Source organism: Scatophagus argus, chromosome 19, assembly GCF_020382885.2.
Source record: "Scatophagus argus isolate fScaArg1 chromosome 19, fScaArg1.pri, whole genome shotgun sequence".
Lineage (NCBI taxonomy): Eukaryota > Metazoa > Chordata > Actinopteri > Scatophagidae > Scatophagus > Scatophagus argus.
The window spans coordinates 17,481,765-17,509,097 of NC_058511.1; the positions used below are offsets into that span (position 1 = coordinate 17,481,765).

The window sequence follows — 27,333 nt, forward strand, 5'->3', positions numbered from 1 at the left end:
GCAAGCAGAACCGTTTGTCTTTTTCCAGCTGTTCTGCCCCTGATCCTTATCAGATCCTGAACCTATGCATATTTCCTACACAATACAAGTACAGCAAATTTCAGTAATGTATATTTGACAATTAAATAGTTTTAGTAAGTCTTTTTAGTCAGTGCACTGCAGGTCAGCTGGGCGTGCAAAAAAAAATTCATTCATCAGTTGCCTGGGTAGCAGCTAAGCACTGTAGAGGGAGAATAAAGTCAGCATATCCCCTGACTGCAGTGCTGATACTTTGACACTGGGTCGGCAATCAAGTGCAAACTCATCAACAGCAATGTTTCTTTCAGGGTTGCTGGAGAGGAGTCGCAAGAAGGAGGAAGAAATGAGGAGCCTTCAGGTTAGCATTACACGTGTTTATTAATCCTCATCTGTCTGTTTGGATCATTGTGCCTGTAAATCTGCACCATAAATGGTGGATTTTTTTTTAATATCCAGCCTGTTTTCAACTGTGTTTCCAAAAGGAGACAGCTGGTACTACTTCTGTTTGTATACTACGTGGCCTTCAAATTTCTTTTCTGTTTTGCATATCTGTAGGATTGTTTTTGAGTACCTGCTGAGGCTTTAGTCATCTGAATTCTGTGATGCAGTGCTGCAACATTAGTACACAGCCGTGGGCCTGACAGACTCCTTGCAGCCGTGCTTGGACAAGTAGCTAATTACTGCAGACACGAGGCCTTGGAGATTAAAAGCCACCAGAGGCCTTGGCTCTGTCTTTCAATACAACAGCATCCACTCTTGGCAGGCCACCAATTCACCTAGTCTGGATTGGACTGGCCTCCAGCACCTCGTCGGCCCTTTACTCAACATTACACAGTGAAACACATGCCCGCTAACACACACACACACACATACACTAATATGTCTGCTAAGCATTTGTTCTTTCAGAACATGTATTTGTACCTCTGCAAATATGCTCGTGCTGTATATTCTGAGGTCCCATCTGTGGCTGCATGATGGCACCTGCCAGAGCTTGTGTGCAATTAATCAGCCCTCTTAGACCCAGCCGAGCTTTTAATTATGAAGGATGAGGAGAGAGACATGTAGAGGGGAAAGACTGATAGAGTAAGGGACGAGGAAGGAGTAAGAAGTTGGAGGGGGTTGGGGTACTGAGGAAAAGAAAGCACCGTTGTTACAAACCATCAACACATTACAGACACGAGAGGAGAGGCAGCCGGTTGGGGAGAAAGAGCAGGTGTGTGTGTTTGAGTGGCAGATAAGAGGCATAGCATCACTTATGCATCGTTAGAGAGGGAACATCACTCAGGAGCTGGATGAGCGGTGAGAGCAGTTTGTCTTTGTGTGTGCGTGTGTGTGTGTCGGCATGTGTGATAAGAAGCCTGTTGTGTTGTACTGACTCTCCCTAGCCCCATGCATTTTCCTCCCTTGTTACCTATTTATTGGAACACTATTCCTCTCCTCTCTCAGTGTTCTCCCACACACACTGGGTTTCTCTCTGCTTATCTACCATTTCGAGCAGTTACCTGGACACACTGTTTGAGCTCGGTTTGTTAGTTTGAACCTTATTTTGGTATTGGGTGTTACTTTTATTTTTATATGAATATAAAGTAATATTGCTGACTTTGTGTGTGTCTTTACAGGACCGTGTGTTGGATTTGGAGATGGTAAGGTTTGATGTCTTTCTTTAAATAAAGTAATAAATAGAGTTAAAGAAAATCAATATGTATATTCAGGTTCAGAAAACTTGGAGTTTGAAGTGCCCTGGAGTTGTTAAATCAGGAGTCATGTTGACTTACAGCGTGATTTGATGCAGCCGTGTAGGCAGGTTCACCTAAGGCTATCTTTGTTTAGCAACCCATAGAGGCCAACAGAGGGTTAGAAATGATTACTTTAGTCAAGGCTTGAAGCTCTGTTGATCACCATAAGTCTTGTTGATGGGGTTAAGAACCAAGCTGTACTGACAATAGAGTATTGACCTCACCATCCACACTGTTCACCACTAACATCCCTAATCAGCTATCAGATGTCAACACAAAATTACTTAGCACTACTAAGAGGTTCTATTGACCCAAGCACTTTTTACTCTATTGAACGAATAAAAGAAATAGATGAAGACTGTCCATCCATCACAATTATGCGCCTGCAGTGTGCTGTTGTGAGAAAGAACTGGAAACACCTCGGAGCTCTTTCACATTGAATAATTTGTGCTTATGCACTGACCGTCCTCCTCTCAGTCTGGGAGGTGCGGTTCAGGCCGCAGTCTTGCTTGTGCCATTCATTGTAGCAATCAGTGTTACGCCTTGTAACAACCAGTTCCTTTGATGCTTAAATGCTCGGTCTGAAAGGCTATTGAAACATACAGTGAATGGCTGAATAGAGTGGACCATGGCTAGAACAGTTATTTAATCAAAGATTGCACTGAGTGTGTTGTATCCTCAATTAGCTTTTGAATTTAGCAGACAGTATGACATCATGCCTGTTACCATGTCAGCCTCAGCACACCATTTTTACTTTGTGTCACAGAAGCTGTGAGGAGTTATATATTAAAAGGATTACTTTACTAAAATTCTATCTTTCAAGTCCTGGTAGTCAAGTGGTTAAGATGGATGCTACATATATAACTTCAGCATCCCCAATTAGATTTCAGACATTTTTTTTATATATGCCATTGCCCCTCCTCGCTCTATTTGTGTTTTCTTTCTCACACCATCACAGTAAAGGCCAAAATAATAATAAAAAGAAAGAAACCTTAACAAGAGCAGTAGAAGAGGGCTCCTGGGACAGATAGAATAGATGTGGAGCATAGATGTCATGTGTACAGAGCTACATTCTCAGCAGAAAATCATAGCATATACAGTTATGTTGATGAAATCTAATTGTATAACATAGGCTTAGAGTATGGACCCAGGAGGTTAACTGAGCAGCTTCAGATGTCACCCACTCAGTAGGATCTGATCCACCCCCCCCCTCCACCCTCCACCATGGGGATCTGGGCAGAGGACAGACCACACAAGTGGCAGCATGCAAACTAAGCAGAGAGGGAGAGGAGGCTGAGAGGCCGAATCTCCTGGTGGATGAAGGTCCAGGTCGTCTGAATGAGGCACCAACAGAGAGGAGAGACAGCTTCTGGGACAGCCAATGGTCCAACAGAGAGAAGTGGGAGTGAAAAGAAGCAAAAAAAAAAAAAAAATGCTAGAACATGCAGTCAAAACCAAAACTTTGCAGTCTTTCAGTTAAATTTTCTTTTGGGCTTAAAGTACTAGTGTTAATAGATCCTTGGAGACTGAGATCGATCCATCGGAAAGAAAGTGGTGACAGGAAGGACTCCTGAAGTGTGCAAGGACAAATGAAGCATCAGATTTATGTCATAAATCACCACCAACAATATGCTCACAAACAAATTCAAAAACAGAGCTGCACAGTCAACTACAGGCAAAACTCAAAAACACAGGGAGAAGCAAAGAATGACAACCACATTTTCCAAACTAAACAGCAGGTGCACAAAGCAGCCACCACACACCAGAGTTTCTGCTTTGTGAGTGCTGGAGGGCGTACATGCTTTCACAGGTATCTCTGCTCTTGAAGATGAGTTTGCTCACCTAAATTGACCTGACTTAGGACAATCTGGGGGCAGAAACCGAGGGAGCCCCTCTTATATTCAGTCACTTTAAACAAGATCACACTCTCTTTGAGCCATAGATAAGTACTAATTGAAAGTTAAGGCGAAAAGATGAGTTTTTTAGTTTAGATTTAAAGGCCTCAACAGATTCAGTTTGTCTGATGTCAGCAGGGATTATTCCAGTCAAATGGGACGTGATAGGAAAAGGCCCTGCAGCCTGCTGACTTCTTTTTAACACATCGGAGCCCAGTCTTCTGAGAGCAGAGAGTACAGGGAGAACCCATTTACAATTTTGAAGTCATCAGATGCACCTTAAAGTCTGATCTGACATGGATATGGAGTCGGTGGAGATATGGTCATATTCTGGTTTTAGTTTAAGATTCCTAGTTGCAGCATTCTGGGCTACTTGAAGACTTTTTAATAGTAGTGCATGGTAGGCTAGACAAACACAATACAGTTATCCAATCCACAAATTAGGATGTCCGCATTTCTTTAAAGCTGAAGTTTGTAACATTGGACAGAGGAAGAATGAACTAAACTTTGAAAGCATCCAGCTGAAAAAAACACTGGACTTGGTTATATGTCTTTGAAGACGTTTTGCCTCTCCTCCAAGAGGCTTCATCAGTACATGCTCATCAAGACTAGACTAGCATGCACTGATGAAGCCTCTTGGAGGAGAGGCAATATGTCTTAAAAGACATATAACCAAGTCCAGTTGCGTTCAGTTTCATCTCTTTGAGGCAGCTATGACAGCTTCCACTCTTCTGGGAAGGTTTTCCACAAGATTTCAGAGTGTTTCTGTGGTAATCTTTTACCCATTCATGCAGTAGAGCATTTGTGAGGTCAGGCACTGATGTTGGACCAAAAAGCCTGGCTTGCAGTCTCCATTCCTGTAGCACTGGGTCACAGTCATTCATCCCCAAACTGTAGCCACAAACTTGGAAGCACAGCATTGTGTCCAAAATGTCTTTGTATGCTGAAGCAACCCATGCAGAATGAAATCACAGGCATAGTGTGTGTACAGGTATACAGGCAGTTGGATGGGCTTATAACAGGCCATAGATACCTCTTTTTTTTCTGGTCAGAGCTTTTGATTTATTGATTGCTGTCAGAATATAAAGAGAATTTCAACAAACAACAAAAAAATAGCTTCTAAAATGCATTACCATTCCCAGGTTTAATGTGCTGATCAAGTGACATAACAAACGGTATCAGCTGTGCACCCTTGTTGTTTGGGCAGTTCATCCCATTATTTCTGCAGATACAAAGGCATCAGTAGCCAAAACAGAGCAGTTAAAGCCCACGGACAGCTGATCCAGCTGTGCAGCCATCATCAGTAATCATCACTTCAAGTGACCTTTGACGTCTCATTTCACGCAATGTGTTTCATTGATTATTCCATCCTCGCTTCTCATTCTTTCATCTTTTCCTCGGCTTTAAATGAGACGTACTGAAGATCAAGGAAAAGGAAAAGACATGAGAGAAAGGGATGGTGATCAAGGGAATTGTGGTGTAGCCTCGGTATTTACCAGTGAATAACTCTTTATATAATATTACATTGTGGCACTGTAATCCTTCCTACTCATCTTTTACATGGTAATTTATACTTTTATACTTTTTATACTTTTACTTTTATAATGAAAATCACAACACCAAAACATTTTTTGTTGTTGTTGTTGTTGTTTTTTTTTTAAGCGCTTACACAGATATTGTACTAAGTTCTCAGTTAAATCTCCTGCACAGTCACTCTTGTTTATACTTGTTGCAGGTTGTCTGAAATTAACATTTTTATGTAAATGAACTGATTTTGTGTGTGTGGTTTTTCAGAACACAAGAGTAGCCCTGGACCACCTGGAGGCAATTCCAGAGAGACAGTGTCTGATGGAGAACTTCAAAGACTTGGAGGTGGGTTCACTTAAAGCCTACTTTTTCTTTGGTTTTGTTTTTTTACAATAAAGTACAGTTTTTTAGATCCAGTAGTGGGTGCAGTAAAACACAAAAACATGAGTAAAGATCAAATTTAAACCATGCAGAAAAGCTCCAAGGGAATATCCTTATATATTTATATAATTACTGTCACAATTATCCAGTTAATCAGTATTGTGCATTCTGTTTAGCAGACTGTTTAGATTCTTCAGGCTTTTTTTCCTTTTGGCCCAGTTGAGGACAGCCGTATCTTTAGTGTGCTTAGTAATGGTGACGCTGCCTCCATTTTGTGCCCTCAGGAGTCACAGCGACAGAGAGAGATGGTGGAGCAGCGATACACCAAATACAAAGAGATCGTCTGGGACTTACAGCACCAGCTGGATGAGTCCAAGCGCAGAATCCAGGAGTATAGAGTACGACGTACACACAAATACATACAGCGGACAGATGCTATTCTTTACTTAAGAAAAATGAGCTTTATAATGCCTGACAAGAGGCTGTACTCCCTAACAACAGCCCACACTTTTTCTATTTCAGTCACTAATTGCGCTGCTTTGTTCAAACACTGGTGGTTTGGGTAAGGATAGCCTGACTTTGAGAGCCATTTAAGAGTCTAGCTCGCCCACACCGGTGCCAATGTGTGCACCGCACCTAATTTGCAACTTGCATGAATAAATGAATAATTTCCCATGCTGCTAATGCATTGTGGATGGACAGAGTGGGAAAAGCTCAAGCAGTGGCATAAATGTTACACTCAAACAAAACCTGAATTTTACAAGTCACTGTTAATTGCTACAGTCACTTTCCATGCTATAAAACCTTCAGGGGAGCCATCAAGACATCACTGTTGACAGCTGATTGTCATCAGCAGTTTGCGACCTCCCCTAAACAGCGATACAGTCACTTTTTAAATGCTTTTAATCTGCCAGGTTACCCCGTTGGTTTGCCAAATGACTCCCAAGTTGAGCAGTAAGTGGCGATTGCATTAGTGTTAATAGCTGCTGCCCACCCAGGGTTTGTTTAAGAAAAAAAAAGGATGAATGGGGCGTCTTTACAAGACTTCCATCATGATCAGAGTCAGCAGTGCCCATAACAACAAACAGCTTCTGCACTGAATGTAATAGTGACAGTCTACTGGAAACACTCGAGCTTCTAAAGCTCTCTTCAGACGGGACATCTGTAATGTTGATGTCCTTACAGGCAGGATACAAGAAACCTGAGATATGAGTCAAACTTAAAGAGACAGCAGAGACACAATGGAATCACAAAATATTAAGAGCTATCTGTTCAGATGTGTTTGCCTGCCTGCTTACCCCACAAATAACCGGTGGTGAAAGAAGCTTTTATCTCTCACAGGTGCGCACAGTTCAAAGAAGAACTCATATCACTCACTTTCCAAACAGAATATTTGTTTCACTCTGTAGAGCACTTTGGATGTACAGCATTTTGTGCACAGCCAGATCTGCGCCACAAATCTCACTATAATTTGTTTTGTGTGGTCTGCTCTGGAAAGTTTCATTACTGTAAGATGTAGCTAATATGGAGCTGTTAATGTGTAATGTTTGTACTGTTAATTTGTCTTTAGCATATTTCATGGCAACCTGTCCTGTAGTTGTTGGAACGTTTCAATAACTGCTGAGATATTTTAGTCTTTAAAATGTAATTGCACAATTTCAACAGGAAACTGTGGACAAACAGTTTCAAGTACTACATGCCGCAAGGGTTTTTGTTTTTCTTCATTTCAACTGATTTTGAAATGAAATAGTGACAGTCCTCAGGTTATACCCACTTTTGCTGATGTGAGAAAAATCTGCTTTTCCTTCTCGCATCGTATTTCTGGTGTGTAACGCAGCCTGGTGTGGCAGCCTCGCACTGCTGCTACCTGTAGACATTCAGCTTTGTCAGTTACTGTGTCCTCCTCTCCACCAGGATGAGAAGCTGGACGCCACTTCCAGGAGCCTGAGACTGGCTGCTCTTTCTTCCTCCATCAAAGGCCCCAGCACTTTCCTCAGCAGCTCGCCCAGATCTGACACACTGTGTGAGTATTTATATACTGAAGCTGCATAACCTGTGCTCTGACAGCTTAGCTATAGGCTGCTTTGACTGTAGTCATGTTGTTGTTTTTTTTCTTTTGCATCTCTGCAGTGCTAGATAATATGGAAACATGTACCAGTATTTTTAAATGTTTTGTGCTACAACAGAAGTCTGCACAAAGACCAGATGGCTAAAATATTTATGTTGCAAGACGATAATAATTATGAATTCACTTTTTGATGCAGCATTTTTATTATGCTTCTGTCATCTTGTGTCAGTTTTTAAATTTTATTCAGTCAAACGTCTGGGAAAAGGGAATAGATACTGTAATTTGGTTTTTGTTTCAGTGCTGTGTTCCACTGTACAGTATAACATTATAAAGGGAAAATTCTACATGATGAATTTCACCGTGTCATTTTCAGAGCGCGGTCACTTTTCCATTCAGTATTCCAACATGGCAACCACAGTTTCCCTCACTGCTCTCAGTCAGCGGAAGTGTTTATGTCTGTGTCATTGCCAGTGGCTCGTCGCCAAAATCACTTGTAGCACGAAGCTAAGCTGCTTATAAATATTTGGCACAGCGTGAGACGAGCGCACTTTCTGTGGCTTTGTGTCAGTTTGACGTCCAAGAATTACAGTGGCCAAAACTTATCTATGGCTATTTAACGCTAGTGTTAATATACAATGCAATTAGAACTTGTATTCATGACTACTTTGGCAGAACAAGGTACTACTTGTAATGAGGTAGATCCAACAACAGAGGGGAATATACAGAAGGAAGTGGTAGTACTGCACTTTTGGGCTATGACTGGGAGACAGACAGACAGGGTATGTAACAGTTTTCATAATGTTTTTCTCTCGTCTTCCTCTCTCTTCCCTCCATCGCAGCTCCTCACAAACGCTTGACCAGTTCCGACTTGGATGACTCCGCAGTGAACGGGGCCAAACCTTTCTCAGATTAGGTCGAGCTCAAGTGAGCCTTCATCTGTTATCGCAACAAACCCAAACACACGGTGCTTACAGCTGATTGTACCTTCCTGGTGCTCATCCAGAACAAAGAACAACTTGACTGTACCAGCAGGCCTTGCACTCAACACTAATCCTCCTCGGCTACCTCAACCAGGCAATCGCTGAAGGTGCTCAAGAGTAGGAGGGCAGTATTGTGAGATTTCACAGCAGAGAAACGCTTTGAAGTCAGAGATATCATTTTGGACACTTTGAAGGAGGATTTACTGTAAAGTGTTTAAATGTTATTTATAAAGACACTGAGTTGAATGTATTTAATGGATTTAAAAAAAGGTTTCCCCAAAAGTAGTTTCACTGTTACGTTTCTTTGCTTTGTAAAAACCACATTAACTGCTCAACAGCAGCTTTTTTTTACCTTATGACTACTTTGTACTCTTAAAATTCGTTTTAGAATGCATTTGTGCTAAAATAATTTAGTGTAACTTTATTGGTGCCTTTTTAAACAATATGCAGTTTTTTGTTGTTTTGTTTTTTTTTACTTGCCATATTGTGTTGTCTTCATCATGAAAAAATCTTTCAATGTATTGACATATCTTCTTTGACTTTATATTTCTTTGTCTCAGAGTTCATATTTTTAAAACCAAACAATAAGCACAACTTTTTTATGAACTACAAAGGAAGTGTATACACTGTGAATAAATCCCCTTGCATCTACACTTCTGCTTTTATAAGCACACTTGATGTCCCCTTCATTTCGGAGTGAAGTGTTTGCTTTGCGGCAGCCAAGAGACTCCAGCTACTCCCACTGCTGTATCTTTCACTTTTTGCAGAAATCATTCATCGGAGAGAACAACCTCAAGTCACAAGAGAGAGAAATGTCCTCTTTTAATTTACCCCTCAACTTCAAAGATGTAAACACGGTACCTGCTGTGCAAACATTTTTCAAAGTTGTACATAATCTTGTTTGAGTCGCATGTTCTGAGACTTTGTGCAATATTTTGGAAAGGTGCTGTAAGGTCATGTTCAGTGTAAACCTGAACAAACGCCCTCAGCCTACACCGAACTATCTGGCAGATGAAAGTGACAGAATGTGGCCAGAGATTATCAGAGAAGTCAAAAACACAACTGAATGTCAGGAAATAATATTGTCAGTTAAATAATTGAAATGTGTTCTTAAAAATAGAAAAATCGTTTCTTCATTTCCCTCGAGTTTCCAATTCTCCTGTTATAGCTAATGAGAGGGAGTGCACTGGAAGGGACTGCTTGGTCAGCTGGCTTAACTGTAAACACTGACATGAAGCACCAGCTGCCAGCTGAGGCTTGCTCCTTCAGTGCAAATAACATTAATCATTACTGTATTTTAGACAGCAAGCACCGTGGTCACTGATGAAGATGAGGTATGCATTTCATGATGAACATAACGTGAAGACGGAAATGTTCTGTCTGAATAGTTTTAAATGGAGGGTAAAGTTTGTTAGCATTAGCTCACCAGCCAAAATGTTGTACCTTCTCTTCCAATAATTTATGCAGTGATGCCACAGCACTATGCACTATAATATGTTGATGATTAGTATTATTGGTGCTGTTGAAGTTTAATGAGCTACAGAAACTGCTGGGCCATTCTGTATTCTTAGGCATCATTTCATCTAAGCTAACTAGACATGCAGTACTTTCCATTATTCCAGTGATGTCGCACACACAGGCTAGATCTGTCACTGTTCTGGGAGATGGACACGCTGATTCCAAAAAAAAGTTAGGATACTGTGTAAAATGTGTACAAAAACTGAATTCACTGATATGCCTTTCTGACCTATGTTCAGTTGAATACAGTGCAAAGAGAATATATCTAATGTTCAAACTGATAAAACTGTTTGTTTTTTTCCCAACAAGACGTTTGGACAGAGGCAAATTTACTACTGTAAACACTGTAACAGTCAGTAAACACACAACATCAGTAAAAGTTTAGGAGCTGAGGACATTAATTGGAGTTTTGAAAGTGAAACTTTTCCCATTTTTGCTTGGTGTAGGACTTCAGTTGCTCAACAGTCCTGGTCTTGGTTGCTTCATAATGGGAACACATTTTCAATGAGGCAAGTCTGGACTACAGACAGGCCAATTCAGTAGCCAAATTCTTGAAGTGTACAATGAAGCCATGTTTTCCTAAGACAAAAGACTGCAAAATACGTCCATACCTCTGGAGAGACGTATGGACAGGCAGCACATGTTGCTCCAAAGCGTTAACAGTGCCTTCAAACTATTTGCAGTTTTTCACAAAGTAGTGAACCTCACTCTTTCTTTCTTCTTTTCCTGTTAACGACTGAGCGTTCTGAAGGTGCCCTTTTCATACCCAGTGATGATACTCTCACCTGTTACTCTCACCAATGAACCTGCTTACCTGAGGAGTGTTCCAGTCTCTTGTTGGCCCTGTCCCAGCTGGTTTGAACTGTGCTGCTGGAATCAAATTCAGAATAATCATATTTTTGCAAAACTCAAATGTTGATATGAAACAAATATATTGTCTTTGTACTATTTTCACTTGTGTAGGTGTCAAAAAGGATTAGCAAATTATAACATTCTGTTTGTTTATGTTTTACACAGACTTTTGGAATTGGGGTTGTACGCATTACGAAAATTGGAAACAAATAAAGCACTGAATGTGTGCTCAGGCCAAAATATTTTTGAAAAAGTTAAAAACTAAAATGCATTGGTGAGATAGAAATAGAACTGGCTGCATGTAAAATAATAATAATACTAATAAAATAAAAAAGCTTTTTGCTTCTTTTTTACTGGCTGATTGGAGTTTAAAGTATAAAGCTTCACATTTTTTACAATCCATTTTTATTATTTAACCAATGATTCAGTGCATTGGTGATTCATTCAGTTCTATTTTTGACTTAAATCATATTCTCTTTACCACATTTTCATTGTCTTATAGTAATCAAACTGCAGTGCTAGTGATTATTCATTTGGGAATAATTTCAGTGTTACTCACAAAACACGTTTCTCTTGAGTAGCACTTTACTTTTACATCCGAAACAAGACATACAAGCGTGAATTTATAAAGCTAAAACGTCCCAAAACAAATATGACACACGTACCTTTACTCATCCCAAGCTTGTGTGTTTGGTACTTTGTGTGTGCTAGCTGAACAACAGAAATCCTCTCCTTTAAAAGCCTCTGCAGGTGTCTTTTGTACAGCAGCCTGTAATATTCAAAGGAAAAAAATAAAACTTGACTGACAGCGCTTCCATTCAAATAAAAATCAAAGCTAATGTGAGTTTTGACATTTTTGAACACATTCGGTACTAATGTACTGCCTCATCCTCTGAAGAAACAGCAGCTACTTTTTAAAATCATTTTCAAAAAAAAAAAAAAGTCTTGTATTTAGAGGAGGAAAGGTTTTTCTTGGACTAAATAACAAAGGCAAAACAAAGCATTTCACAAAGTCCAGGCGATTACAGGTCCAGTCTGACAAAATGTCTGTGTTTTATGAAGCGGCATCCAAAGGAAAGCAAAGCTCAACCAAGCTTAGAGTAAAAATGAGCTGCAGCACTGTGCTAAGCCTTCGCTCAATCCCTGTTTCCACTCTCAAGTTCTAAGTACATTTGGAAAGCCGAGGTCCAGAGAAAATATTGAACGATCCTCAGCGCACATATTCCAGCACAGACTGACTGCACTCATGTGGTGACTCTTCAGACATACTGCAGATTTTACATTTATGAATCGACTTGTGGCAGCTAGTTCAGATGCGGGGTTTGCCCTTAAATACAGACAGATGGTGGGGTCCCAGCTGATCCAGAAAGTCTGGCAGACACTGGGAAATACTGAAATTCAAAATTTAGGATTGTTATGCTTTATAACTCCTATTTCACCTGTCAGATGAGAGCAGAATGAGTTTCGGCAATAACATTTGGTCCCCATAAGGGCTCAAACTTGTGCTTAAATTTAAGGATAATGAGCGTTTTCAGAGTTTGGGATTTTTCACTGCCTCATTCATCATGGTATTGATATTGTCACATTTGTCTAAATAAATCATATTTGGAGGGCTCAGTCATGCTCACAGACAGCCTCGGCTCCCTAATGTACTTCTTTATACTTTAACTACATCCCTAGGAAAGTGTCTGCTTATCCCAGTCATATTAGGTTGCAAAACACATGCAAACTCATAGATCAGTCCTGCTACTCCCAGCAGACTAGTTTCCCCATTTACATTCTGCCCCATCATTAGTCCAGCTTTACTCCACTTTGTCAGGTTGAGAGATGTTAATGAATAAATTCAGAGCGTTCCACTGGTTTGTTTTTTCCCACAGAGGAAAATACTATGTTAAAAAAGAACAAAAAAAGTTTGTAATCTGCATTTGCACATGCATGAGAAATATAACACACATCTGTCTGAACTTGTCAGAATAAATTGCAGCATGACAGTCAAAGTTATTTAAAATGAGCCGGCAGTATTCAGATCTATTCAGAAGGGCTCACCGAATGCCTTCTCTGCCTGTCTGCGTGAATGCAGAAAGGCTGAGAAATCAGGTCATTAAGGTGATGCATGTTCAGAGCTGACAATCAACGTGTTCAGATGCACACACACTCATTCTCAGCTCTAAAATATGTGTATTGTTGCAAAACTATTGTGAGGCAACTACAGCAGATGAGAAAATGTAGCCTACCTGCTGCTAAGTTGTGACCTCAGTGTCTCCCAGCTCAACTTTGCAGCACTCGTGTCACTCAGGTAGCATCTCATTACAAGTCAGTTTGTGTTGGCTTCAGTCAGTTCCTACGTATAGAAATAAAGGGTTACATTCACACAGAAAGCATAACTAGCCATGCATATAGGTTAACTTGTAGTGCATCCATGTTTTGAGATATCCTTTTATATTCCTACCTCCTCAATACAATGGAAGTTAGCTCACAGGATTGAAAAATGACTTTAAAATAACGTAAACTTTTCTCCAGGAAGTGTTCAGGTTACTTTGCATAATGCATAGAATGGATTGCAACTTTCAAAAGTATTCACCCAAACCTCATGGCCTTCCTCAGTAGATGGAGCTATCACATGACCTAATCATGTGACCAGAGAACTTTGGTCACATGGTGGTCATACATAGGGGTGGAGGCCTACTTGGTATTTACCAGTCAACCAGTGACTCCTGAACATGGTCAAATGAATATTTACCAGATTTATTCTTATTTTTCTGCTGCTGAATTACCTAAAAGTAGTTTTTTCAATGCTGTAAGCGAAAAAAAATAACATTCCATTTTCACTGAATTGTGAGAAATCTGATCTTAAAACTAATTATGTAGTTAGTTTCCAATAGGGGGAGTTGAAAAAAAACAAAACATGCTAATTATGTAATTTCAGGGAACCAACTGTTTAGACTCTCTGATAAAATGTGAACCCTAATACTTAATGGAGGCCCAGAGGTACGGCTTGGACTTATTAGCTTGTATATATCTTTACATTTATTGTTGTTTCCATGATTTAGATTCAGGATAATTAAGATTCATTTTCCCTAAAGACTGTCTTATGTGAAATCAGTTCAGTAGTTGAGCTATACAACAGTGAGATCTATTCAATGGTTTGCTCGTGGGCACAAGGGCAGGATGCCTAAAAGGCCCTGTCATCATGGTGGAAAAGCTCTGAATTTAATGAAGGTGTAAAAACACCTGTGCCAGTGCAGCCTGTCACACAATGTTTACATACTCATACAAATTCCTCCTCACAAACACAGCGATTGCTAAAGTTAAGGCTCATTGAATATTACACCACTAAAAATGCCATTAGTAAACACAGAAACCCTTTAGTGTTGCTTCTGCCTTTCGCAGCCAATCAAACAACGACAGCATTTGCCGCCGCTGCTCACTGTCGTAATACTGCTGGCATAAGCCTTTGCAGCAGCCACAGAGGCTGATTCCCATTAGAACAAACCTATTTGGCTTGCATTACAAACCCATTCAATCAGGCAGCCATGCTCTGCTTTTTCATTTAAGCCCGTAGGCTGAGAGTGTATCCAGCCGCTGTCGCTCGATAAGTGAATGGGTTATTGCAGCTGAGTCTCCGTATCAACCTCATTTTCTCCTGGGCGTAGGAAAAAAAAAAAAAAAAAAAAAAAACATTTATTTTTTTTGTGCAACACTTTGTATTTATAACCCATTTTAAAATAAGATCGAGTGCTGTTCACTGTGTTGTGCTCATTGAATATTCAACAGTCAAGGGTGAGTGGAATGATTTCCATGTTTGATGGTAGACAGGTGTGGAGTTCCAGCCTGCCAATCGTGATGCTAGAATGACCTCTCTTGGCACGCTCAAGTGTCATCACTTGTGCGGACCTGTGCTCAATCGCATGGAGCAGCCCTGAACAGACTCACAGCAACCAGACAGTGACTATTATGACCCAGTTGTGAATTGACTCAAGTGACGTAACTGGAATAATCACAGATTCACTACAGATCAGCTTATTATCATTCACTGCATCACATGAACACATAGCCTTCGAGTAGGAGCTAAGGGTTCTGACCCTCAGCCCTGCTGGCACTATCTGGTCTGGTAAAGTTTTTCTTTGTAATCCTCCAGTGTTAGCTTATTATACTTTTTTTTTCTTGCTGCACCAATTTGACACAGGTTTGGATGAAATCTACAAAATAAATTGGAGCTGCTCTGTGCAGCTGCTCTACTATCAGTGACCAGCTGGAACAAGCTGGAGTAAAACCTGGCTAGCTTAGGCAGATTTGAACAGCTGCGCAAAAATTATGGCAAAATTGGTTTGGTGAGGAAATTAAGGTAGATGTTAGGGAAATCAAAGCTGTCAATGGGTATAAATGAATGTCTTTATGAAGTGAATGATCACCTCCAGTACCTGTGGTACATTCCTAGCTACATCTTCATACAAGTTGTTAGCTTAGCTATGGTTAAATGTTTTAAGTATTACAGTATGAAAACACGTAATTTGGTCCATTCATATGTTGGCGAGGACAACTCTGTGTTTTTGAATGCTGTTGTATTTCCCTTCGCTGAATGTAAGGGACAGCCCCATAGAAAGGGGTGTCTGGATACTTTTTGACAACAAAATATAATGTTTTGTACATGGCAAACAAAATGGGTTAACCAGACTGACAACTGCAAGGGCAGAGAACAACAGTAAAGAAACGGTAAGCATCAAACCTTTGAGGATTTAAGTGGGAATGCACAATAACTATAACAAATAGGAATTAATAGTGTGTGGCTTCAAAACAGAAATAAAAGGTTAGTCTAATGTTCACAGAATATCAGCTGACCATAACTACACAACTATAGTTACAGAACATTCTGCGTATGGTTTTAACCTGTTTAATGGATGGCAGGTAGATAGTAGATGACAAAAGGGCCCAAAGTAAAAAAGGTTCTCAAAATATTTAGAGCCCATTATGGTTCAGTAATAATGTTGCAAAGGAGCAAATGATGTCAGCTATATCAACATAATTTGGTACTGAAACTGGCTGTTACTCATTCTGTAAGTCGCTTTCGATAAAAGCGTCTGCTTAATAAAGTGTAATGTAATGTAATGTAATTTCTCACTCATGGTAAAGTGAATACAACAAGCTTTGAAATGCACATGTCTACTTTTCTATGAAATATAGAAATATAGTAATACCTACAACTTAACTCTGTTTTGGCCCCTTAATCTGTAATTCTTGCAGGTGGTGCTACAGTGTGTGATACTACAGTGTCTTTCTGTTTACATAGCTGATAGTTGCTGGTATTAGCAAGTTTTAGTTTTTTTTTTTTTTTTTGATTTCTAGTTTTAATGGTGCAACGCAAGTGAGCAAATCACTAATTTGAAACTAGGCGGCAGTGACTGAACGAGGACTTTAAGTGCAAACTTAATAGAGTCATGAATAGCTGGTGTAACCTGATCCTGATGTTGTGTAGTTGTGTTTCTGTACCTCTAATATAACTCCTGTTTCATCTGCCAGCACCAAACTAAGAGCCATCCAAATAAAGCAGATGGATGTTTCAAAGGTTTTATATAACCAGGAAACTCGATTAAAAACAGATTGTTATTTGCAATGACTGGCTGATGAGAAGCAAAAGCCCTGGAAGCATTAAATTTGGAGTGTGTTATCAGGAGGGCAGTTACCTTTACAAGCAACGCTGATCTTTTGAAACAGTTTCAAAAAAAAAAATGTTTTTGATCTTTATCGCTTAATGTATCCATACCAGTCCAAACTCAGACTCAGAGTTTTTATGAATTCAAACACAGCACATCTGATTGCAGCAGCATACAGATGCCTCTGTTCGACAGCCTCAACAATTATCTGCGACTATCGCTTCTGATCGGATCATATTTTACCGCTGGTTTTGCTGCAGTCACCTTCATAGCAGCCGGGACGTGTTTTAAATTCACTCAGTTCTTTTGCTTTCCAGATCCCATCCCGCCTCACTTTCCATCTGGTCTGAACAGGCAGGGCTGGGGTTGGCCTGTGGGGCTGTGCAGGGACCAAGGGGAGTAGAGCTGCCACCGAGATACTCATTGCTTCATTGGGATTCTCACTGGATCCCATCACACTGTCAAGCTTGGATAGGAGGCTGGTCTCCCTAGGTAGTTGATACAGCGCATGCACACACACACACACGCGCATACACACGCATACACCACACACACACAGTTTTGAACATCACTCAGTGACTCAGGCGGAGACGGAGACATGCAGTATAAATGTTCACCCATGTATTCATGAACCCTCCACTGGCATTGCAAACGCACAGTTTTGATCTCACAGGCCTGTTGATGCTCTTGACTGTAGACAAACAGTGAATCAGTGTTTTGTTGTGCACCTCAGGCTCTCTTCTCGCTTTCACTCCTGCATTTTGCAGCCCAATCTCAGCTGGGAAAACTTATATCTTCCTAGTTTTGTTCCTCTTCATTGATAATCCATTGAAACTCGTGGTGATGTTATTCTGTCAAATTAAAAACATCTGATAGATGCATTCAATAAATTGCTCAAAATTACATTAGATTTGGGTTTTACCACACATGCGCATAATGTACATTTTGACAATAAATACCCTCAGGTCCTGAGGTTATTTATTGCCATAAGGGTAAAATCCTGAGCTGCCAGACATGGTCCCTAGATGGCACTGTGTCCACTAGGCCAGAAAGCAGCTCTGCTGTTTATCATGCAGCTGTGACAGCCTGTAAAAGCTTTTGTCAGTGGAACTGAAGATTTAGAGTCCAGATTAGCGCATTCATATCTTGGCAGTTAATTAGGGCTGAGGAGCTAACTGAAAGCTTTGGCTGCTGAGTGATGGAGCGGAAGAATAAGAGGAGGTGTGCTCCCTGCAGGGAGACACAAAAGTGAATTAAGTGCACATATATATATATGTATATATACCTGATAATTCTGCAAGTGTATCACCATGTGCACCCACTGTGACATATGAATATGAACACTCAACCTGTGTGCCACCACTAAGCCACTTTTTTCTGTGCGTGTGTGTACTTTGATGCAGCATGTCTAATGTGTACACACACTGACACAAACAGACAAAGAGACACACACACATTTCTTTTTGAGGTTTGCGCATGTGTTTATGCGTGTGTGCCCTTCATAATACTGGAGTTAAGGTCAGTGGGCTCATATTCTACCTGTCAGGACTGATCACCATCGCCTTCATAGCTGCTTTGCTTCAGTCCGTGGAGGATACAACATCTCTCCTGAATCTTTACTGAGAGGGCGAAAAAAAGCTGCACGTCTACAATGTATACAGAGGAGACATAAAATGCTACAGCTGCAGACGCTCCCAGTGCTCAAGGTGTACTACAGCATCCTGCCACAGTGCAGGAAGCATCAACAACAGATTTCATCTGTAATCACTGACAGAGCTGATGTATCGCTCTTACAAAGCTGCTGTTTATTCAAATGGCAAAACATGCAATAAAGCCTTTAAGTGGAATTAAGCAGTTCATTAGTTGAAGTAAAATTTCACAACAGATCAACTGTCAACCTTTAAATGCATGAAGGGGAACCAAGCTGCTCCCTTGTTGGCGTTCCAGGGACCCTATACAGGGCAAAGGCAGAGCTAATGCAGTCAAACACACACAGAAATCCATTTGGAAAAGCCATTAGCAAATGTAAATTGTTTTTCTGTCAATTAAGATATGAATTATCCAACCGACATCAGCGGGATTGATGTAATCTACTTCTACTAATTTGACTAAAAGGAAAAGTAGTTGCTACACATAAAATGCAATCAATAAACTTTGTCAGCCAACAACTGTGTAAGCAAATGGGTTGTGAATATCAAATGAATACGTTTCCTCTGCTGGCACCCTGCTGGTGTAAATCTGAAAGTAACTAATTGTTGTGAAAACAGCAATACTTCATTGTTTCAGGGCTTGTGCCTGTAAGCTTTATAGGAGACCTATTTTCTCTTTTTCAGTATTAATACCAGTCATAATTGGAGGCTTGAATCCATTATTATCATAAAATATACGGATTTTCAGTTTCTCCATGTCTTTCAAATTTATGCTGCAGTTACCTGCTCTCATGCTTTTCATTTCTCCGTTTTTTTTGATGTCATTGTTGTGTTAAGTGTCTTGTAGAATTTATCTTTTATTTTAACCTCTGCCCTCTACACTATGAAAAGGTAGTTTACTTTGTTTTGTCTTACACAGTATTTTCCTTTCTGTACACTGTCAATTAGTCTGAGATTAATATTCCAATGTCATGTTCTGAATGAGGTTCATTTTCTCTGACAGATGCTCCCAATATTGAGAAAATTAGCTCTGACTATTCACTAATAAAGGTAGAGCAGTTCTATTAGTGCATCTTGAGGCTTTTTGAACAATTTCAAAAAGGGCAGCCGGCTTGGGTGGACGTGATCAGGGATGGCAAACAGTTTCATGTTTCTTATGACTTTATAATATCAATGACATCTGTATTCTACCCTACATAATCATCACACTAACCAAAACTTAATTAAGACCTGAATCTTACTCTTTAATATCCATTTTTCCTATTAAAAAAACATTGTGCCATAGAAATGTAAAATTCACATGAATACAGCTTATTGCAATTACATAGCCAAACACCAAAACAGAGCTAAACACCAAGGCAAACCACAGTAGCTGCACTTTCTGCTACATAAAGAGGGCAAAACACACAGCTATAGCAAGAACGTTACATCAGGTGAAAGTGGGTCAATGAGACAGCCATGTGGTTAGCCTTAGCTAAAGGTAAAACTAAATTCCCTCACTGATTGTTGCCTAACTGTACTCTGTACTGTACTGCACTCACAAGCCAGTCACATTTTCGGCCCTCTTTGAGAAGATGGCTGAGAAGATCTGCAGCCTCGGGTGATAATTCCGTGCTCATCCCTCCAAGCAACCTCCTCCTACAAGTAATCATATTGAAATGTGTAAATAGAAAAAGTATTGATCAATACTGCTTTAAACCTGTTTTTGTCAACTCTGCTGCTTTTCTAGTGTAGGGCAGTGTATCGCAGGATGATGAAATGTTGATTGGCTGACATTGCCTGCTAATATCACTGTTGTTTTCTTTCACATTAAGTTTTTATTGTGTTGGCTTATGCAGAACAAATTTCCAGACATTTCTTGGCCAAAAAAAAAAAAAAAAAAAAAAAAAAAATGAAATGTGGGTCTGCCTCAGAATGTAAAAAATGGTCCCTCAGTGGAAGAAATCCCTGCTGGCCTCCGTGTTCCCATTGCCTGTGGCAGGATGAATGAGTTAATATGTAGTCATTGTGTGAGCTGGATATACTCACACACGCTGCTCTGATATCCTACATCAATGGGCTATTGCAAGTTAATGACCAGCTCTGTGAAGGCCCATTTGCACGAAATATGGACGGTGTAAAAACGGGCTGGGAAAGCAGGTGCTGCTGCCATTGAGTAGCTCATAACCCGACCATATGGTTGTGGGGAATCTCATTTGGCTGCACACTCTTACAAAGGCCTGACTCTCAAGAAACCCAAAGCCATTCCTCTGCTGTTGTGATGACTCCGGACCTTCTAATAACCGTTTCCTCCACCGGTCTCTTTTTCTCCTGTTGCATCGATGAACAGTGTATGAATTTGCATAATCAGCTATCGGTAAATGATAGCGTTGAGCTACTTTGCTCCTGACTTCATTTGAATGGAAATGATACCATTTTTTGGCATAAAAGAAAACCACTGAAGTGATAGCAAACGGATGAGAAATTGTGGTTTGGTGAACAGTCTTTGGCGTCAGTGGTTTCTATCTCCTCGCTGTGTCTTGTCCTGTCTTCACACCAAATCATGGAACATTGAGTGACAGCCACCCACAGTCTAACATCCAAAACGTTTGGGAACAACATTATTTATTTCTGGGAATTGTTTGGAGTCAAAGGAGCATAAGACAATAATAATTAACTGGTTGAAAAAGCCAAGTACCAACACAAAAAATCAAAGTGAACATACACACTGACTGATTTTGCATGAAAATGAATGAGAACAAATAACTTCAGCAATAAATAATGACATAAAAAACAACATATTGCCAGAAGAGAAAGTCATAAAAACAATAAGACATAAAATTAAGCTACACAATAACAAAAAAAACCTCAAAACAAAATGCAAAAGACGAGCAGATGAAAACACTGATGTCAGAGTTTTTAAAAAAGGAAAGAAAGAAAATGACACCTGTACATCAGTAAGGTGCTATCAAATAGATCTCCAAATCCATCATAATCTGTCTTTATTCTCTTGTTCTGTTCTGTTTTCTGTAGATTTCTAATAAAAAAAATAAAGAACATGATAAAAGAAACTTCAAAATAAGGAGGAGTCCCTAATACAAGATCTGAGGGATGTGTTTTTCTATTTGACTGACAGCTTCCCATGGTCAAATATTCATGCGACTGAAGAGAAACACCATCCAGAGAGACTAGATGTCTAATCTAACAACACTTGCTCCCCAATTAAACAAATGTTCCTGTGCACATCACTTTTCCTTTTATCTCCAGGCATTCCTGGCAAAAGAATAAAAATGATATTTTTGTCATGTTGCTACTGCAGTAAAATCAAATCAAACGGTCTGTCTATACAAGAAGAGGATTTAACAAAAGCAACAAAACCTTGAATTTTCTGTACAATATTGACCTGCAAAGCACAACGGCTATGATGTAATAAAATATGTAAACATATTTGTTGTTTTTGACACAGTTGTCTGTGACAACAGATAGAATCACACTTGTTCACACTGGATTTAAGTCTTTAGCCTGAATTTTTTCTTCTTCTTTTTTTTTAAGACAATTTTTTTTTTTTTGACAATTAAATCTCCCCCAGACACAAATTATGATAATGCATTTTGCCACAGCTTCTCAGGAAATGCAACAATATCTGGACAAAATAAAGTTGAAAGAAAAGGAAAGAAAAATGTTATAGAGATTTAAAATTCAGAGAATAACAATGCGCTGCGCATTTTTACCCGGTGGATCCACTCTTGCACGCTTGAACACCATCTAGAATTTGGATGCCATGCATAGCAGTCCAATCCTTTGACGAGTTGTGAGGGAGGGAGAGAAAAATATTGGACATATTACTGTATCATATCCTGCTGAGCGGTCACTGAGCATTAACTAGTCAACCCTGATGGGACATCATCCTTCAAATAAAAAAAAAAAGAAAAGAAAAAAAGTTTGGAATTCAATAAATAAATAAATTACATACTTACTGAATAAATAAAAAACAAACAGAAATAAAAAGACAGCTGTAAGTACACATATACTTTAGCTCATATCGCGTCCATGAAAGCTACATTTAATGAAACCGCTTGTAATGTGAAATCATGTTTTGACTTCCAACTTTCCCGACAATCATAGTTTCTTGAGGTCCCTCACTTACACAGATGCCAGCACCACGTCACATACACCTCACATGCATGCTCAGAATGGCCGAAATGACAGTGATCTTATTTTACAGGGTTACAATGGACAAGGTCATTAGAGCTCCAAGGATCACACACCTCTTGACAGTCACTTGGGGTTGTGTGGATGTTAGAGTGATGTTATTCACACTGCCAAATGTCTCCAGCAGGGACTCCTTAAAAAGATCCACACTGAGTCCTGGTGAAGTACTGCATTGTTTCACAATAGTGCTTACAATAGTAAGTGTGCTTCCATAAGCCAAAGTTCTTTTGGAAATGTTTCGGTGACTCAGTAAGTTTTGAGTTCTCAAGAGATTTTATCCTTTTTTAAATCACAGTTGCCAATATGGTACTGTCAAAATGTTTATAACTTTGTTCCAAACAGTTTATTTTACTATGTGTTGGGAAATGATGTTTGATCTCTATACATAATACTCCTTGTCCTTGTCTTTCGGTCTCTTGCTACTGACGCTGCCTTTGGCGCTACCACTGGGTGCTTTATCTTTCACCACAGCACCATTGGTTTGCGCTGAGTTGCTGATGTAGTTGCGTGTCTCGTCCACCTGGTAGGAACCCTCGTCCCTGTTCCTATACTTGTACATGGCGTAGAGGAGGATGAGGATGCAGAGGGCGGCGGCTGAGACAATGCCCACCACCATGCCAGTGGTACTGCTGGATTCCCGGATCACCTCTGAGGCCCCGGGGGGCACCCGCCGTACCACACCGGGCACCGTGGGCAAGGCAGCAGGCACTGTACGCAGCATGGGCGACGTGATGAAAGGACCCCGTGGCTTGGTGCCGTCCAGATCGAAGGACGTGGGCAGGGGCAGCAGGACTATGTCCGGCTGCGGGGGTTTTACCTCGCGGTTGTTCATTTTCCCGGCGGGCAGCTTGGGCGGCGTGTCCGAGGGAACCACCGCCGGTGGCGTGCCCCGGGGATCGGGCAGAGGCGAGGTGGGTGTAGTCCTACCTGCCTCAGAGGCTTTGCTAGGCCTCAAGTCCTTGGCCTCCCACTTGGGCGCGAGGGCTTTGTAGCCGCCTTCATAGGCCGATGTGGTCAAGATCTTATCTGTTACCAGGGAGAAGGTGGTGTAAAAATCTTCATCGTCAGTCGGGGGCAGGCTAGAGTCGAATGCCTCGCCAGAGCCAAACCCCGAAATCACCATGCCATCATCATCATCATCATCACCATCATCACCACCATCACCATCATCACAATCATCGCTGCCTCGGTCCGACAAGCAAGGTACCCCCGCCTCAGTGGCCATGGCCAAGGATTCTTTGGTGGTCTCAATAATGGTGAGGACGGGGCGGAGGGTTGGGGGGAGGGGGATGAAGGGAGAACGGGTGGATACAGAAGGGATGTCTATGGGATCCTCGACTAGCACGGGGATGACTAGCTCCCCTCCTGGAAAGTGAAACAGAGACACAAACACCAGTCAGTTGGTGGAAAGTCCTCCATCAACAAAACAAGAAGCAGCCAAACACCAAAACAATCGATAACTAAAGAACGTATAAAGCAAAGAACTGAAGATAAACAAAGGAAGAAAGAACAGAAAATACTGTACCAGTGCAAAAACAAAGAAACTCAGAACAAAACAAGACCCAAAATGAAAGAAAACAACAGCCATAAATTAGGTATACATTGCATCAAAAGGCTTTGAGGGATGCACAAGGGTGAGCCACATTAAACTGACTCCACATATTAACTCTTACATATCCTGTATGTTCTCAGATAGCAGTATACTTTATCAGGACTACATTTACAGTGCACTAGAAACTGGTCATGGTTAATATATGTTCTATATGCTACATCCATATTCATAATTTTTCATGGCTGTATATTAAAAAGTGTGAATTATGCCAGACAAATTGTGGCTCTATATTTAGCTCTGTCTGATAGTGCTGCCTATATCTCCACATAAATGACTAGTTCAGGCTTTTAAGAGGTTTATTTCATTTATCTTCAAGTCTGTTCAAAAACTGAGCACCAAAAGATGCAGTCTGTTGAGAAAAAGAAGCAGAGGGTATTAGCACTTGTTTGCAATTCAAGTGCAAGCCAGTGGGCCTGATAGCAAGTTAACTAAGTCTGAAATGAGAATGTGTTTGGAAGGTGTTTCATATAGCTGCTCAGAGAGGTGCATTTTAACCCCAATGACCTACACAGGCAAACAAATATTAACAACTCCAGCATCGTAAGGCTGAAAAAACACAGAAACTAAAAAGTGAAATGCTGTGTTTTTGGACCCTGTGTGCCTCCAGCCTCTTAAAAACCTGACTGTTAGTTTATGTCTATCAGAGGGTCATGTGCTAACCTGCAAAAGACAACTGTAACCAGCAGAAAGTCACCACTCACAAGTCATACAAACTTCTATGTCCTCTGCATTAGTTGGCTCCCCTATTTGCCCTAGCCTCTTGCCTTTTGACCCTACAGTTACCACAATGGCACAAAGTCACCGGGCAGTTCAAAGACACCTGAATGTTTGCTTTGCACTCTATGGTGGAGGAATCTCGCGTTTAACAGCTTACACTCACCACTGTGGAGTTTGATGTTCCTATATCACTCCTAAGAGAGTAAAATGTTTCCACATCCACTCATTACAATGAGCTCATTTTGCAGCACGATTTATTAGTTACACCTATTTGACTAATACAAAGAGTCTGAAACATTCAGATGCCTATTGAAGCTGCTTATCCTCTTGCCAAAGTGGCTTGTTTGCAAAGCCTCACAAACAGGGCACTATAAAGAGATGCAAACCTTTTGGAACAATAAAGAAAAAAAAACAACGGAAAGAAAGGAAACCAAAATAATAATTAAGGCATTGCAAAAATAGTTCAGAGTTAGAGCAAACATTGTAAAAAAAAAACAAAACAAAAAAAAAAAAAACATTCACAAAGTAAAGCACAGATAGAGCTATCCAGAAAAGGGATTAGTAATAAGTAGAAAAAACAGGTAAAAACAAAGTCAGCTTGGAAAATCATAAAAGCCTACGAAAAAACAGTTTTCAAAGGAAGAAAGCATACCATCAGTTTTGTCAACTTACATCAACAAATTGCCCGCATGATTTTGGCAGGAAGAAAAAAAAAATTTATAAAAGAAAGTTGTGTAAGAATGCCTTTGGACAAGTTAGGTTAGTTTCTTTTTAGTAAATTCTGATTAATTAGTATATATTTCTCTTTTTAGACAGGATGGTACAGGGAGGCAACAACACATACATCCACACATCATGACATGAAAAATAATCTTCACCATTCTGTTCAGGATTTCTTTTTTTTTCTTTTTTTTTTGTGGTAATCATTTAATTTTATATAAAAAGAAAACTGTATATCTATAATTCTTGCTTCAATACATACGTCTCTCCATAAATATCTACAGCCTGATTAGATGACTCTTTTTCTTTTTTTCTCAACTTTAACGTCATCAGCAATGAATAAATGGCTGACTGTACATATCTTAGAATCTCTACATAAAGGGTTTGGGAGGAGGGAGTGTGAGACGGGGTGGGACCTATGAACATACTAGGAAGGAAATGACATAGATGGGAGTGAACGTGTACATCAGTTGCCATGTCCATGTAAAGGCGGCACGAAGCGGTCGGGCGGCATTAGAGCTTTTGGCTGTAAGGAAGGGATGGGGATATACAAACAATGAGCATATACATGCCCATCTACAAAAGAGAACAGCACTCTCAACACTGACAGTTTTACAAACCCTAAGCTGCAACTTCTTTGCCATGCACAAAATTAATCGACTCATTTGTTGATTAAATCCAAATTTCAATTAGAAATAGCTATCGAATAACAGGAAAATATTAGAGATCAGCATAGAAACAGTTTGGAACAGTTTTCACAGATTTTGGTGAGGGTCTACTTTTGAGGTGTCTTCACTTTTTTCTCTATGAGGAGATGAATTTGAAATTCCAATGCAGCATATTGATTTGACACCCAATCTTAAAAACCTTCTGTTGTTTATGAAGCAGTAACTGATTCATAGAGAAAAGAGGAAGGTTCATTCTAATTAGGGAAAAAAAATCATCAAAACATTGGCATTAGTGATTCTTAGCAAATTAGCAGAGTTAAAAATTTGAACATTTTCAGAAAAAAACAGAGATACACATATATGTGTATTAACATATATGTACAAAAAGACAAAAAAACAAACCAAAAAAAAAAAAAAAACAGATTAGCAAGCAAGAAAGAAAGGCAATCAATTTCTCACACTATCAAAGATGAACAACCAGAAAGCACACACTGAGGCAGACAAAGAGAGGGGGGGACAGTTTATAGACAAAGTGTCACCACCTTCATCTAACTAATAATAAAGACTTTATTATTAGTCACTTCAATACAGTTCTCTTGTTAGTATTTTAAAACACAGGACAGGGCGTGCAATCTGGATGTACGTCAGAGAAAGAGAGGTCAATCAGACATGGCTTTATTTTGAAATTTTAGTTCCACTATAAGAAGTTGGGTTAATGCATGCTTCAGTAAGTTGCATTTAGGGAGAGTAATATACAATAACAATACAGCAAGCCATGGGACAGGTAAGGGGAGGGGCTTAAGGAGGGCTCAAAGGTCAGTTAAAGGTCACTGCCACCAAGGGCTGTGGGATATTTTCTCAGGCAAAGAAACCATTCATCAGCAGTTAACAGGGGAAGAGGGTGCACTGTGGGTGATATATAACCAACATTATGTGGCATTTAGGCCCACCGCATTCGCTAATTAATCAAGAGGGGGAGCAGAGTGATAATTAATGAGCTACTTTTTATTAAATGTTCAGATGCTTTGTGTTATGTGCATAACCAACAGCCTTCGTTTGACAGATAAACACCGTGTTGGGAAGAAGTTCCACAAGAGTGCACAGGGTGGCAGCTTATTTGGTGCCTCTGGTGAGTTAAAGTAGAAGTGAG

General features: G+C 40.1%; 2 protein-coding genes across 5 annotated transcripts in view; one reads left to right on the forward strand and one right to left on the reverse strand.

Annotated features, from left to right (window-relative positions):
- The window catches only part of LOC124050555 (centrosomal protein of 128 kDa), a 36,708-nt gene extending 27,041 nt beyond the window's left edge, over nt 1-9,667 (forward strand). For all 3 annotated transcript variants that reach the window (XM_046373226.1, XM_046373224.1, XM_046373223.1), the window contains 6 exons: nt 327-376; nt 1,638-1,661; nt 5,444-5,521; nt 5,842-5,955; nt 7,472-7,580; nt 8,465-9,667. In XM_046373226.1, coding sequence (XP_046229182.1) covers nt 327-376; nt 1,638-1,661; nt 5,444-5,521; nt 5,842-5,955; nt 7,472-7,580; nt 8,465-8,538 — 449 coding nt within the window. In that variant the 3' untranslated portion in view covers nt 8,539-9,667. The remainder of the gene's footprint in view (nt 1-326; nt 377-1,637; nt 1,662-5,443; nt 5,522-5,841; nt 5,956-7,471; nt 7,581-8,464) is intronic.
- Nucleotides 9,668-20,179: 10,512 nt separating this feature from the next.
- The window catches only part of LOC124050229 (neurexin-3b), a 279,720-nt gene continuing 272,566 nt past the window's right edge, over nt 20,180-27,333 (reverse strand). For both annotated transcript variants that reach the window (XM_046372542.1, XM_046372543.1), the window contains exon 22: nt 20,180-23,831. In XM_046372542.1, coding sequence (XP_046228498.1) covers nt 22,846-23,831 — 986 coding nt within the window. In that variant the 3' untranslated portion in view covers nt 20,180-22,845. The remainder of the gene's footprint in view (nt 23,832-27,333) is intronic.